At 40.5% G+C, this 13916-nt stretch overlaps 1 protein-coding gene across 1 annotated transcript in view; it reads left to right on the forward strand.

The window, feature by feature from the left end:
- Positions 1–7530, forward strand: part of ilrun (inflammation and lipid regulator with UBA-like and NBR1-like domains) — a 19583-nt gene extending 12053 nt beyond the window's left edge. Inside the window, exons 4-5 of the mRNA XM_005917938.3 lie at positions 1111–1415; positions 3962–7530. Coding sequence (XP_005918000.1) covers positions 1111–1415; positions 3962–3988 — 332 coding nt within the window. The 3' untranslated portion in view covers positions 3989–7530. The remainder of the gene's footprint in view (positions 1–1110; positions 1416–3961) is intronic.
- Positions 7531–13916: the final 6386 nt, after the last annotated feature.

Genomic DNA, 13916 nt, shown 5'->3' on the forward strand with positions numbered 1-13916 from the left:
AGTTCCACGGCCACCAGAAGAACAAAAACTCTCTCAATCCACATGATTGAGTAAAAGATAATAAACGGATGAAAATACAAGTCAGAAAAAAAAAGAATACGTAAGAAAAAAGAGCTAAACTAAGAGAAAAAGCAGGAGCGACTGTAACAGGCTGCACGCTGGTTGACGCATACTTCAGTTTCTCATAAAATAAGACGAACAACAAAATTTCATCAGACTGTCAGGCTTTAACCAGACACCAGACAATGTTGAGGATGCCCGTGGTTTAAGCCTTCATTTGAGACTTGTAACAAACCTACTTCATATTGTTGTCTCAAGCATGTAGCTCTGGCTGTGAGCACAGAGGTCCCACCCGCTATCTCAGTCTTTTGTTTTAGAGGGACAGACAATCAGAAGAAAGCTGGTTTAAAGTGAAGGGGGAAGGGAGTGAAATCTGCATGTTTCTGACAGAAGGTCACCTGGGGGGCTCCACAAATGCCCAGCAGAGAATCAACATCACCCTCAGCTGTAGATATTCACACCTTAGCCTGTGAAACCTGTTCACAGCAGTCTCTTATCTCCTTCCTCATCATGCACTCCTGTGCTTACATCTACCTCTCCCTTGTTGTTGTTATCAGAATCAGAAAACTTTATTAATCCCTAAGGAAATTATGCAATTATGTCAGCAACATTAGTTACATTGCTGGTAACAGTGTTAGTGTTGGAAGAGGTCACAATACAAAGTGGAAGATAATAGTTTCAGTAATTATTTTCTAAAAGCTTCAAAACAGAAACGCAGTGCATGCTTTAGGGGATAACCTCCAAAAACCAGTGTTTCACCAGCTGTAAAGCATGCAAAAATGCTCTAAAAGAGTACATATAAATTCATATAAACAGTTGGAAAAGAGCAGAAAAGTTACCCGTTAAAAACCTTACTAGCTGCATACTCGTTTTTTTGGCACCAACACACAGCAACAAATTCCTGTTTGTGTACAAGCTTGGTAATAAAAGCAATTGCGATTCTATATATTCTCTTAATGGCAATTTAACACTAAGAAAGTTGTCAAACTGGCAAAACATTTGAGTCTTACACAGTCAGGTCACTTTTGTGCTTGTTTGTTATCTCCACAGATGTAATATGGGTGATTCTTAGTGTAGAAGTTGGAGGTCTTCTTGGAGTGACCCAGCAGCTATCTTCCTTCGAGACAGAATTCAACACTCAGCCCCAGCGCAATGTGCAGGGAGACTTCAACCCTTTTGCCTCACCACAGAAGAACAAGCATGATGCCACTGACAACAGCTTCAGAGATCCAGGTGGAGCCTGGGAACGCACGCAAGAGCCAATCCAGCAAGATCAGAATGGACTGTCTCATAATGCTGTAAATAGGGCGTCAAATGGTCTCCAAACTAATCTTTCTGTGGTAACTTATGGACAGGTATGTATATGTAAAAATGAACTCATCACAGATCTACTCTCACCTTTAAGCCTACATCACTACATTCACTCCTTTATACTTTTAAGTACCATATGGAAGTTTTTGTAAAAACTACATTCTCTGTTCTACAGGTGATGGGCAGCAGATGAGCAGTTGTTTTGACTTGTACAAAATGTTTAAATATTGAGCTTTATGCAGTTCTATGGCTCTATAGGGTGTAGCTTACGAAGTGTTCGACATTGCCAGGCTGTCTTTGCATCTGTGTGTTTCACATAAACCTCAAACCCCTGACAGGTATCACAGTGGCAGTTATCAGCCTTCTTTGTTAACACATGTTTGGATTCTGCCTGTGTTCACTAGAGATTATAACAAAGAATATAATGGAAAAATGCAACACTGGCGTTGCAAATAAGAGAGCAGTGCTGGCAAGAAAAAGATTAATCTCTGGAATTTGTAAGTTATTTATTTTACCACTCGTGTACCCTCCATGTCGCTGTTTATTTATAACGTGACAGCTGCACATTAGAGCTCTTAAACTTGATCCATTTAAACAAAGCACTAAGTAACCTTTACGTGCTGCTTTCAGCTCTGACGCTGTCCCACCAAGAAGGAGATGTGGAAATCATATCAGTGCTGAATTGTGAGACTGAAACCTTCTTTCAGCAATGCTACGTGGATTTTTTTCTTTATACAAAAAAAAGAAGAAGCGATAATGGTCATTATTTCTCTGTAAAATTTAATTCTATTACATTATCAGTGTTTAGTTTAGTTCCACTTAACCTGTGAAGCTGGTCCCAAGTATCAGATGTCTTTTTTTCCTCTCTCTTTTTATGGGCATGAATGTGATAATTGCATTTATCATTTTCTTCCTCTTGGGACTACACATATTTGCACACATTTTAACACAAATTTAATATATTCAATTCACCTACATATACTTCGCACTGAGTAAACTGTTGCCAAAGGAAAGTTCACGTGAGTAATTAGATGATTAGATATCTTTACTCGGGGGATTGAGGTTAGACACTAACCGTCTTCTTGGCAGTCTGCTCTGCAGCTGTCGGCATATCAGGTTGTGGACAGTTAGACGAGCCTCAGGGTTTAAAACTTTATTCTAATTAGTTGTAACTTGAGATGGATTACTTAAAACAGAAAAGAGTTCCTGTGACTTAATCCATTTTAGTCTTACGGTACAGTTTGGCGAAGCATATTGCGCAATCGTCTGATGATGCAGAACAAAGTTTGAATATTAAAAAAAAAAGTTCTAATTTTAAAGACAAAGTAGGGGTTTTTGTGTGTGTGTGTGTGTGTGTGTTTTGGCGGTAGCTACATTCAAATCAGCGGTTGGTCTGCAAATGGTCAAAGGCAAAACCCCTTTCCCCTTTTAAGTTTGAGTAAATAAACCTCACTTAAATATATATTTTTTATATTTTTTAATTACAGTGGAAGGCTTGAACATTCCAAAGGAATGAAAAGCCCCACTTTTTCAACTGGGAATGCTATAGAGTTTTACTTTTGGCCAGGTTTTGTATTTTCTTGGTAAGTATCAGAGAAAAGCAAAGCGAGCTCCTCATTTCTTGTTAAGTTCTTACTTTTATTCTTAATTACTGTAATTGCAATTCTAGTGTGGCTAAACATCCTGTTAAAATCGGAGATGATATGCATTGTTGCTACAGTTTGGCTGACAGGTAATTATTTGTGACACGTGTAAACCTCTATGTTACAGCGTTGTTAAACTCCCTCAGTGGTCTTTGTTGCAGAAAAGATTACAGTTAAATCTTTTAGATGAGACCTTTTTGTTCTATGGTATTCTCTCCTCAAACACTGTATGGACTGAACCACCTACACATTACACCTGGAGGAGCTGATCGTCCATGCCACGAAGCTCCATGCACGCAGTTATTATGCTGATGTTTATGCCAGTGGAAGTTTTGGCGTCTGCACTTTCTGGGTCAGCAGAGAGCTGGCGACTTTTATGCACATGGCTGAAGCGCTGTGGTTCCGCAATGCTTCCACTTTCCACTTAAAGCCGATCGTGGACTATCTAGGAGGGAAGAAATTTGCATGAGCCGACTTGTTGCAGTGGTGGCATCCTGTTACAGTACCACACTCAAATTTAGTAAGCTCTTTAGAACAATCCATTATTTTATATATGCTTGTAAAGGCACACTGCATGACTACGTCCATCATCTTATACACCTGTAGAAATGCAAATATCCGAATTCAAAGGTTAAGAGGTGTGGTCCAGTACTTTTCATAGGCAAAGCTTTGTTCACAGTTTGACCTCTCAACCTTTTCAGGGTTTGTTACACTGGAATAATTAGAGTCAACTAGCTGTGTGAATCTTTTGTGGCTTTTTAAGCGATGCATTAATTCGAAAGAAGACTGCCTGGGCGGTTTGGTTTTGTCACCTTTTATTACCGCCCTGAAACTGAAGATAAACACAGACATGGTGGAGCTTATGCTTTTCTTTCCCCTTTGTGTTGTAATAGAAACTAAACCAAAAGGCTTTCTCTCATTTTTTTTTTTTTTGTCTTCCCCCACAGGGACCCTACCCATTTGGACAGAGCTAGAATGACAAAGACCCCTCTCCCCCACGGTGAATGAAGAGCTTAGCACCCTGGGAGTCCTTAAACACAGAGGAGTTGGAGGGGGAGAGGAACAGTTGTTTTATATTGACTCATGACAACCCTCTTCCAAAAACAACCCGTGACCCTTTCCACAGAAACACAGAGGACAGTGAGGTGATGGATTACATCAGCTGCCGTGAAACATCCCACCTGACATCAACACCTGGACTCGCATGTGTGAATGCTTCATTTAAGAGTGCTATAAACCTTTACGAATAGATACACCTGACTATTTTTTATTTACGTGGTAAAAACGTGCCTAATTAAAGTGAAAGTCACCCTAAACAGTTTGGTATTCCCGTGGGCAGTTGAATGCTTTCTCTCTTTTGGGTTCCTACCCAGGTCTAGAAATTTTTTTATTTATTTTTTTAAATATGTTAGAGTAGTACAGGAAATTCTAGTGGTCATTCATGTTGAGGTTTTACACAGTATTTCAAAAAAGGTGTTATCTTTTATTCACCATCCCCCTCAAAAAAATGTAAAAAATCTAAATGTGCAGAAGTTTCAAACTCCTTTAGGTAAAACACAGAAGCAGAAAACTACACATAAGAAAGGAAAGAAAGAAAACATGCACAGGTCTTTGCCAGCTCTGGAAAATCATCACTTAAGTGCGTACAAAAATGTAAGCCTCAAAGTTGCATTCATGTATGAGAGAGATGGGAATCTTTCCCATCATCAACCAATTTTGCATCACCAGACAACTGGTCGTAATGGATATGGTGATGCCATGTTTAAAATGTAACACTATGTCTAAAGTGCCCCTGTTATGCTCATTTACAGCCTGAATTGTTTTACATGATTTCAGTGTTCAAAATAATGTTCACATTTTTGGCACGCTCACAGCTTTTTGAGGCCCCTCTCATGACAAGTGAGGAAACCGTCTGAAAGCTGTTGACTGCTAACAAAAGGTTTTTAAAACTGTTAGAAATACATTGTATCGCTTCTGCCTTTTACTTTGACTCATCAGCACAGCTGTTGTCTGCTAGCTATGATAATGTTGATCGTTGCTGTTAAAACACAAGGATTTTTAGCCTTGTGAAAAATGGCTGATTAGTCCTGTACTGTGCTGTGTTTGTGTCACTATTACATGTGTGAAATGTGTAAATGAGGACAGCTTTTTTTTTGGAGTTGGAATAATTCAGTTTGGCCTTTTTAACTCTGCAAACTATTTCCATGCGCAGAAGATATGTAACACACTGGAGGGAAGGAGAAAGCACAATAGGGGCACTTTAATTTTGGCTTTGGCAACATTGAATATCTGACTTTGGCTAAAGTGAGTCATCCGTATTTGTTTGGTTAAAGCTCCAGAAAAATCACACATTTCCATTTGTAATTCAAATTTTAAGAAATTCACAAGCTGGAAACTTGAAATTCTCAAAACTCCAATATGACTCCAGCAGCTACTACATTGCAGCAACACACTTTCCCCCCTGCTACGACTTGGCTTGTTAGACTGATTGCTCCACATTCAGTCACTTTTTTTCCCTTTTCTTTGCAGTCCTTGATTTGAGTTTAGCACTCACCCTTGATAATTTGGAGATTTTATGTTCTGCTGTCATACAGATTTGCACTGTAAGATGGCTTGGATGCTTCCAACAGAAGCCGTTTTCTCTCGTTACTGCAGTTAACTTCAAACTAAGCAGGGTTGGACTTTGTGAATCCAGGATGCCATTCAATTCAAGTCAGACAACATGCATTTGACTTGTGTCGTCTGACAAAATATCTAAAGAAACAAGTCTTATTATCCAAGTTTACATAGACTATTAAAAGCTAAGACTTCGTGCCCTTCTGCATATAAATATTTGTCATTCTTGTGTAGGAACCCAGTTTCTTCCAAAGACAAAATCCAGAGAGACCAGACACTAACGGGTGGCATCATCCGCTGCATAGTCTGCAGGTGCATAATTGAAACTGCATGGGACAAGGGTGGAGTTTATTTTATTATTATTATTTTTGTTTTGTTTTGTTTAGGGTGAGTTTCGCTTTTAATGGAGGCTGAAGCGCAAATGGATGTGAGTAAGCTTGAATATGTGAGTTGTGAGGAAAGGTTGATAAAGCCATCTAAATCTATTTTGCCTGGTGAATGACTGTAGTATCTGAGTCCATGTCTATGTATGTATGTGCCTGCCTGGTGCGTGTGTGCGTGTAAATGTTAATGGTTTCTCTTTGGATTGAACTGACATAAATGGTGTATACTACTTGGGGAAAGGATGACTTGACACATGCACATCATTACTGAGAGAGCTTTAATAAGTGTGTACCTCAGAAGTATTTTTGAGTGATTCTGCACCAAAAATTCACGCATCAAAAATGTCCCAGATGTTATTTATTTTGTCTTTTTGTCTGTGCTGCAGATTTAATAATTCCCATTCATAGCCAGCAGGTGGTGCTAAAAATCAGAAGACCAAACTACACCAGACTTGTCATGAGTGCTGGGTATACTGAATGAGGGGGGAAAGGTGATGAGTTGTAGTGTGAGCCTAGCAGATTGTCTGAAGAATGTAGATGTTTGTTATCAGCATTGTTAGCACTGAGGGTCAGTTAAGGTTTTCTTTGGCTTATTGTGGATCGTGACACCAGCATTCCCCCCTCCTCAAAATATTGATTTGTGTATTCCTCACAGCTTCAGGTTTTTGTTTTTATATATCCTGAAATGAAAGGTTTCAATGTTAAACACTAGTTTCATTCCTACACCAGTGTCTGATGTTGACCGTGAAGGTTATTGTATGTTTTTTGGGTTTGTTTGTTTTTCTCTTCTGATCACATGAATGAGTTTGTCTGCTGTTACACCTGAATTTCTACTTCAGCTTTGCTGCCTTCATTATGTCCATGTTTTTGTTTTTGTTTTTGTTTGTTTTGTTTTTTTGTCTGTGTATCTTTTTGGCCTAAAAATAAAATGGGTGGTCCATAGAACGCCATTATAGTGTTACAGTTTTTATAAGGAAGTGTTCAAACAGGATTATTAGAAACTTTTAATATTTTGATTTTAAAGTCCTTTAAACAACTTTTGGTGGTTAATTATCAAGGGGATTGTTTCTTCTATTATAATGTATGTTTATCTTTAAAATTCACCAGCATTCTGTGTTGCAGCTCTTCTCTGTTTGTATTGAGTCATCTGACAGTCCTCCTCCCAAACAGTATACACTGTTCTGCACTGCTTCGATTATTCACGTCTGTCTTTTCCTTCTTTTCGTGTGTGCGTGCATGTGTGCGTGCATGCGTGAGCTTCCTTCTTGTTGGCTTGCTTGTGTGTGTGAGGAAGAGAAAAATGGTGAGAAAATACTGCTGGATCCATTCTTTAGTTTTAGTTTGTGACTATGTTTGGACTTGAGATGGGTGGCAGAGTGAGTGGATGAGATGAAAGTTTACATAGTCCTAAGATAGCACATTTATCTGAAGAGAAATTGTCAAAATTAAGTTGTTTTTTTTTCCTCCTGTAACTATAATTAAGCATTTGTATGATTAAATTAACACTGAAACAATGACTTCAGTGTTTGTTTGTTTTTTCATGGGGTCAAAGTAAATGCCATCTTTGCATAAAATCACTCTATACTCCAGCTGCCGCTTTAACCTTAAGCTACACCCAACACAAACAGTATCATGTAATCGTTGAGCTACAGTTTCACATCCATCGACAGCACAAAAGATGCATTGTGTAGCCACAGTAACATCACGCAAAGTCCCACTTCAGATCTTCAAAATGAGTTTTAGCCACAGCTTCCTGTACTTGGATGAACGTGTGGAGTTTTAAGGTTTGTTAGCAAGCTGCATCCATTAACACAAAAAGTACAACACATAGACACGCGTTCTTTAATTAATGCCAAGCAAATTATTAAATAGTAATAAAATTTCAACCACAAAACCAAAACCTCTTGGATGATCTGTGTCACACACAGAGCCACATTGTGTTTCATTAAAAGTTCTATAAAAGGCACCATTAGCACGCACATGGTAAACAGGTGCAGATCAGTGATTCTAATTAGCACCAGGGATGCGCCAGCACCTACAGCTGCCAATGTCAGCACATCTGTCAGTCATCGTGGTTCAGCTGTCAGGCTTTGATGCCAGTGTATTTTGGGGCCACACCTATCTTCAAGATAGATGGTGTGCATGTATTGGCAGAGTTATTAGGTGTTCTATTTTTTTCATTGTTTTTTTTTTTTTTTTTAATTTTGACCTGTGCTGCCGTGTTATTTTTAGAGAGAAGGCAAAACTTCCAAACAAGCCATAATTGTTCAGGGGTTTTTTCTCGTTGTACTGTCATGAACTCTAACAGTTAACATAACTGGAGTCTGCATGCAGCTCTTGGATCTTTTTGCATTTTCTCTAAATGCGCACGGTCTGATCTTGGGATAAATTTGCTGTGAATGTGACATTGTGTTATCATATATGTGAATGCTTAAGACATGTGAATTGCCAACATTGCTTTTTTTTAATAGAAGTCTTGCAGGTCTTGCTCACACTTGCCGTTCATCAGCTAGCAGCACATGACTACTGATATCATCTTAATTCCTATGGAAGCAGTAAGTCTTTTTGCACGAAAGCCTCATATGACAGCAGCTAGTCTTATGGTGATAAGATATGTTGATAAGGTGTGATATGTCTATGTCTGTATCTATTATTTTGGCAGTATATCAAGGTGTGTGTGTTTATGTGTGGGAAGGCGAGATGTCCATGTGCATTCAGGCAAGCCAGCACTGAGGCAATTGTTTGAATGTGTCTTGTGTGCCAGGGTGACTGAGGACAAATATTGACTTTTGCAGCGTTAATTCAGCAAACATCCCATCATGTCTATCATCTCTCATTGTGCTTGAGTCACTGTTTTTCTATTTTCCTTTTTTCTGTCATTTCTATTAGGTTAATGAGGTCTTTAATGTGAGGCTTCAACTGTTTTAGTGAAAGAATGAAAGTCAGATGTGACAGATAATGTTTTTGTCTTGAAAACTTTACTTTAATATTAAAATAATTAAAATGGAATACATTTTACTGACTTGGTTTTAAGTTAATGTTGAAAAAATGTCTGTGTTTATAGATAATGTTTTAATTTGTCATATTTATGTTTAGGACGGTATGTTTACAACTCAAATTTATATAAAATGTTTAAAGAAGAATAGCTTGCTGCAGTTTTTCCTGGGGATCTCTTGTCAGTGACATGTGACATGTGACGAGAGCCCTCAAAGTCAGCCATTTAATGTAAAATAAAGGTTTAAAGTACAACTCTTGCATTTTTAGTACAATAAAAAGAGAGAGAGAGAGTCAGCGTTAGGGACAGGAAGCTGCCATATGTTTTCAAACACCATCTGGTTAATGGGGAATTTGCTGCCTTTGGAGCTATCAATGTGATTAGATTATGGATTTTATTTGTGTGGGTGGGGAGCACTGCAGGCGTTATAAATGACAGGCAACTTTAAATGATGGTAAGTCTTGAGCATCGGGAACTACGAAAAGTAAATAGTGGGAAAGCATTTCCTGAAGTTAAACAGTACTGCCTTACAAGAAAATTTGCTCACTTGAAAAATGCCATGTAGCCTCTTACTATCCTGCAGCTGCAGATTTAAACATATAATTTTTAAATACATGAGAAACCAGGCGTTGTGTCTCAGACACTGTACTGAAATCAGCATTTTTATAAGATGGACTTTATAACAAAGGACACTTTATGAGAAGGAGAACATTTGAAATCTCTTTAAAATAATTGTTTTATTTTTCCAGTGCTAACTTTTCTGTGTTGGGTCACTTCTCCTGTTTTCAGCTCTGATAAACTGATTGCACATGCTCTGCCAAAATACACTGCTCAAAAAATAAAGGGAACACTTAAATAACGCAATGTAACTCAAAGTCAATCACACTTCTGTGAAATCAAACTGTCCACTTAGGAAGCAACACTGATTAACAACCAGTTTCACATGCTGTTGTGCAAATGGAATAGACAACAGGTGGAAATTATAGGCAATTAGCGAGACATCCCCAATCAAGGACTGGTGACCACAGACCACTTCTCAGTACCTGTGCTTTCTGGCTGATGTTTTGGTCACTTTTGAATGCTGGGGTGATTTCACTCTAGTGGTAGCTTGAGACAGACTACAACCCACACACGTGGCTCAGGTAGTGCAGCTCATCCAGGATGGCACATGAATGCGAGCTGTGGCAAGAACGTTTGCTGTGTCTGTCAGCGTAGTTTCCAGAGCATGGAGGCACTACCAGGAGACAGGTTGGTACATCAGGAGTTGTGAAGAAGGCCGTAGGAGGGCAACAACCCAGCAGTAGGACTGCTACCTTTGTGCAAGGAGGAACAGGAAGAGTACTGCCAGAGCCCTGCAAAATGACCTCCAGCAGGCCACAAATATGTATGGGTCTGCTCAAACGGTCAGAAACAGAATCCATTAGGGTGGTATGAGGGCCCGATGTCCACAGGTGGGGGTTGTGTTTACAGCCCAACACCCTGCAGGATGTTTGGCATTTGCCAGAGAACACCAAGATTGGCAACTTTGCACTGGCACCCAGTGCTCTTCACACATGGAAACAGGTTCACACTGAGCACATGTGGCAGAGTCTGGAGACACTGCGGAGAATGTTCTGCTGCCTGCAACATCCTCCAGCATGACCGGTTTGGCAGTGGGTCAGTAATGGTGTGGAGTGGCATTTCTCTGGGGGGGCCACACAGCCCTCCATGTGCTCGCCAGAGGTAGATTGACTGCCATTAGGTACTGAGATAAGACTTAGCTGTACAAGCTGGTCCAATTCATGATTCTGTTCAGTGACCCGAAAAGGCACTCTGGTGGAGTTACTTTGTGTGTGTGTGTGTGTGTGTGTGTGTGTATAAGTAGTTTTAAACCTTGTGATCCACAAAACAGCATAACAGTAAAAGAAGAACTGACTGCGTTACAGTCAGTGCGGGAGCAGCGGCTTCGCTCATGCGCGATTCATTTGCAGTTTGGACGCACAGGTGTGAACATCTCCTGCCCTGATAGCAGCTGGGGGAGGACTATCCTCCGCCTGTGAGCGCTTTGGCATGGTCGAGGTGCCCACGGCAGCACCCGCTGCTTGTTGAGATTAAAAGCGATACGTGCTTTCACGTCAAAAAGATGTCATACAGTGGGGCAAAAAAGTATTTAGTCAGCCACCGATTGTGCAAGTTCCCCCACCTAAAATGATGACAGAGGTCAGTAATTTGCACCAGAGGTACACTTCAACTGTGAGAGACAGAATGTGAAAAAAAATCCATGAATCCACATGGTAGGATTTGTAAAGAATTTATTCGTAAATCAGGGTGGAAAATAAGTATTTGGTCAATAACAAAAATACAACTCAATACTTTGTAACATAACCTTTGTTGGCAATAACAGAGGTCAAACGTTTACTATAGGTCTTTACCAGGTTTGCACACACAGTAGCTGGTATTTTGGCCCATTCCTCCATGCAGATCTTCTCGAGAGCAGTGATGTTTTGGGGCTGTCGCCGAGCAACACGGACTTTCAACTCCCGCCACAGATTTTCTATGGGGTTGAGGTCTGGAGACTGGCTAGGCCACTCCAGGACTTTCAAATGCTTCTTACGGAGCCACTCCTTTGTTGCCCGGGCGGTGTGTTTTGGATCATTGTCATGTTGGAAGACCCAGCCTCGTTTCATCTTCAAAGTTCTCACTGATGGAAGGAGGTTTTGGCTCAAAATCTCACGATACATGGCCCCATTCATTCTGTCCTTAACACGGATCAGTCGTCCTGTCCCCTTGGCAGAAAAACAGCCCCATAGCATGATGTTTCCACCCCCATGCTTCACAGTAGGTATGGTGTTCTTGGGATGCAACTCAGTATTCTTCTTCCTCCAAACACGACGAGTTGAGTTTATACCAAAAAGTTCTACTTTGGTTTCATCTGACCACATGACATTCTCCCAATCCTCTGCTGTATCATCCATGTGCTCTCTGGCAAACTTCAGACGGGCCTGGACATGCACTGGCTTCAGCAGCGGAACACGTCTGGCACTGCGGGATTTGATTCCCTGCCGTTGTAGTGTGTTACTGATGGTGACCTTTGTTACTTTGGTCCCAGCTCTCTGCAGGTCATTCACCAGGTCCCCCCGTGTGGTTCTGGGATCTTTGCTCACCGTTCTCATGATCATTTTGACCCCACGGGATGAGATCTTGCGTGGAGCCCCAGATCGAGGGAGATTATCAGTGGTCTTGTATGTCTTCCATTTTCTGATGATTGCTCCCACAGTTGATTTTTTCACACCAAGCTGCTTGCCTATTGTAGATTCACTCTTCCCAGTCTGGTGCAGGTCTACAATACTTTTCCTGGTGTCCTTCGAAAGCTCTTTGGTCTTGGCCATGGCGGAGTTTGGAGTCTGACTGTTTGAGGCTGTGGACAGGTGTCTTTTATACAGATGATGAGTTCAAACAGGTGCCATTCATACAGGTAACGAGTGGGGGACAGAAAAGCTTCTTACAGAAGACGTTACAGGTCTGTGAGAGCCAGAGATTTTCCTTGTTTGAGGTGACCAAATACTTATTTTCCACCCTAATTTACGAATAAATTCTTTACAAATCCTACCATGTGGATTCATGGATTTTTTTTTCACATTCTGTCTCTCACAGTTGAAGTGTACCTCTGGTGCAAATTACTGACCTCTGTCATCATTTTAAGTGGGGGAACTTGCACAATCGGTGGCTGACTAAATACTTTTTTGCCCCACTGTAAATAAGTCTCCAATAACACCAGAAAAAGTCGCCAGATTTGTCGCTAGTCGCTTTTTAGAAAAGTCGCTAAGGAGGTCTGAAAACTCGCTAAATGTAACGACAAAGTCAATAAGTTGGCAACACTGGACCCGGCCCACGTAGACCACGAAGGCCGGGTCCTCAGGGGGATGCAGCCCATGAATTTGGACACAGCTCATATGTTCGTGCGGTTGATCCAGCATTGTCCTAATCCAGGACAATGCTAGATCTCATGTGGCTGGAGTGTGTCAGCAGTTCCTGCAAGACGAAGGCATTGATGCTATGGACTGACCTGACCCTGTTCCCCAGACCTGAGTCCAATTAGGCACATCTGGGACATCATGTCTGGCTCCATCCACCAACTCCACATTGCACCACAGACTGTCCAGGAGTTGGCGGATGCTTTAGTCCATTTCTGGGAGGAGATCCCTCAGGAGACCATCTGCGATCTCATCAAGAGCATGCCCAGGCATTTTAGGGAGGTCAAACAGGCACGTGGAGGCCACACACACTACTGAGCCTCATTTTGACTTGTTTTAAGGACATTACATCAAATTTGGATCCACATGTAGTGTGTTTTTTCCACTTTAATTTTGAGTGTGACTCCAAATCCAGACCTCTGTGGGTTGCTAAATTTGATTTCCATTGATAATCGTTGTGTGATTTGCTGTCAGTACATTCAAGTATGTAAAGACCAGAGTATTTAATAAGAATATTTCATTAATTCAGATCTGGGATGTCTTGTTTTTGTGTTCCCTTTATTTTTTGAGCAGTGTACAAACGGGCACAGTGAGTAACGTCAGTTATTTTAACAAGGTGTCAGGACAGAATAAAAATTGTCAAGAATAAGGAAAATACAACCTCAGATGAACAACAACGCATAACACATTAGATCTTGTCTTTATTTATTTAACAAAAATTAAGCTAAAATGAAACAGCAGTGAGTTAAAACCTAGACAAACCAGTACTGATTCCATAGGACTAAAGAAGGCAAGTAAAACCCAGGTGTTACATACAGTGGGATGCAAAAGTTTGGGCAACCTTGCTAATAGTCATTATTTTCCTGTATAAATCGTTGGTTGTTACAATAAAAAATGTCAGTTAAATATAATCATATAGGAGACACAGTGATATTTGAGAAGTGAAATGAAGTTT

This window comes from Haplochromis burtoni, unplaced genomic scaffold, assembly GCF_018398535.1.
Source record: "Haplochromis burtoni strain Fernald_Lab_line unplaced genomic scaffold, NCSU_Asbu1 Contig_26, whole genome shotgun sequence".
NCBI lineage: Eukaryota > Metazoa > Chordata > Actinopteri > Cichliformes > Cichlidae > Haplochromis > Haplochromis burtoni.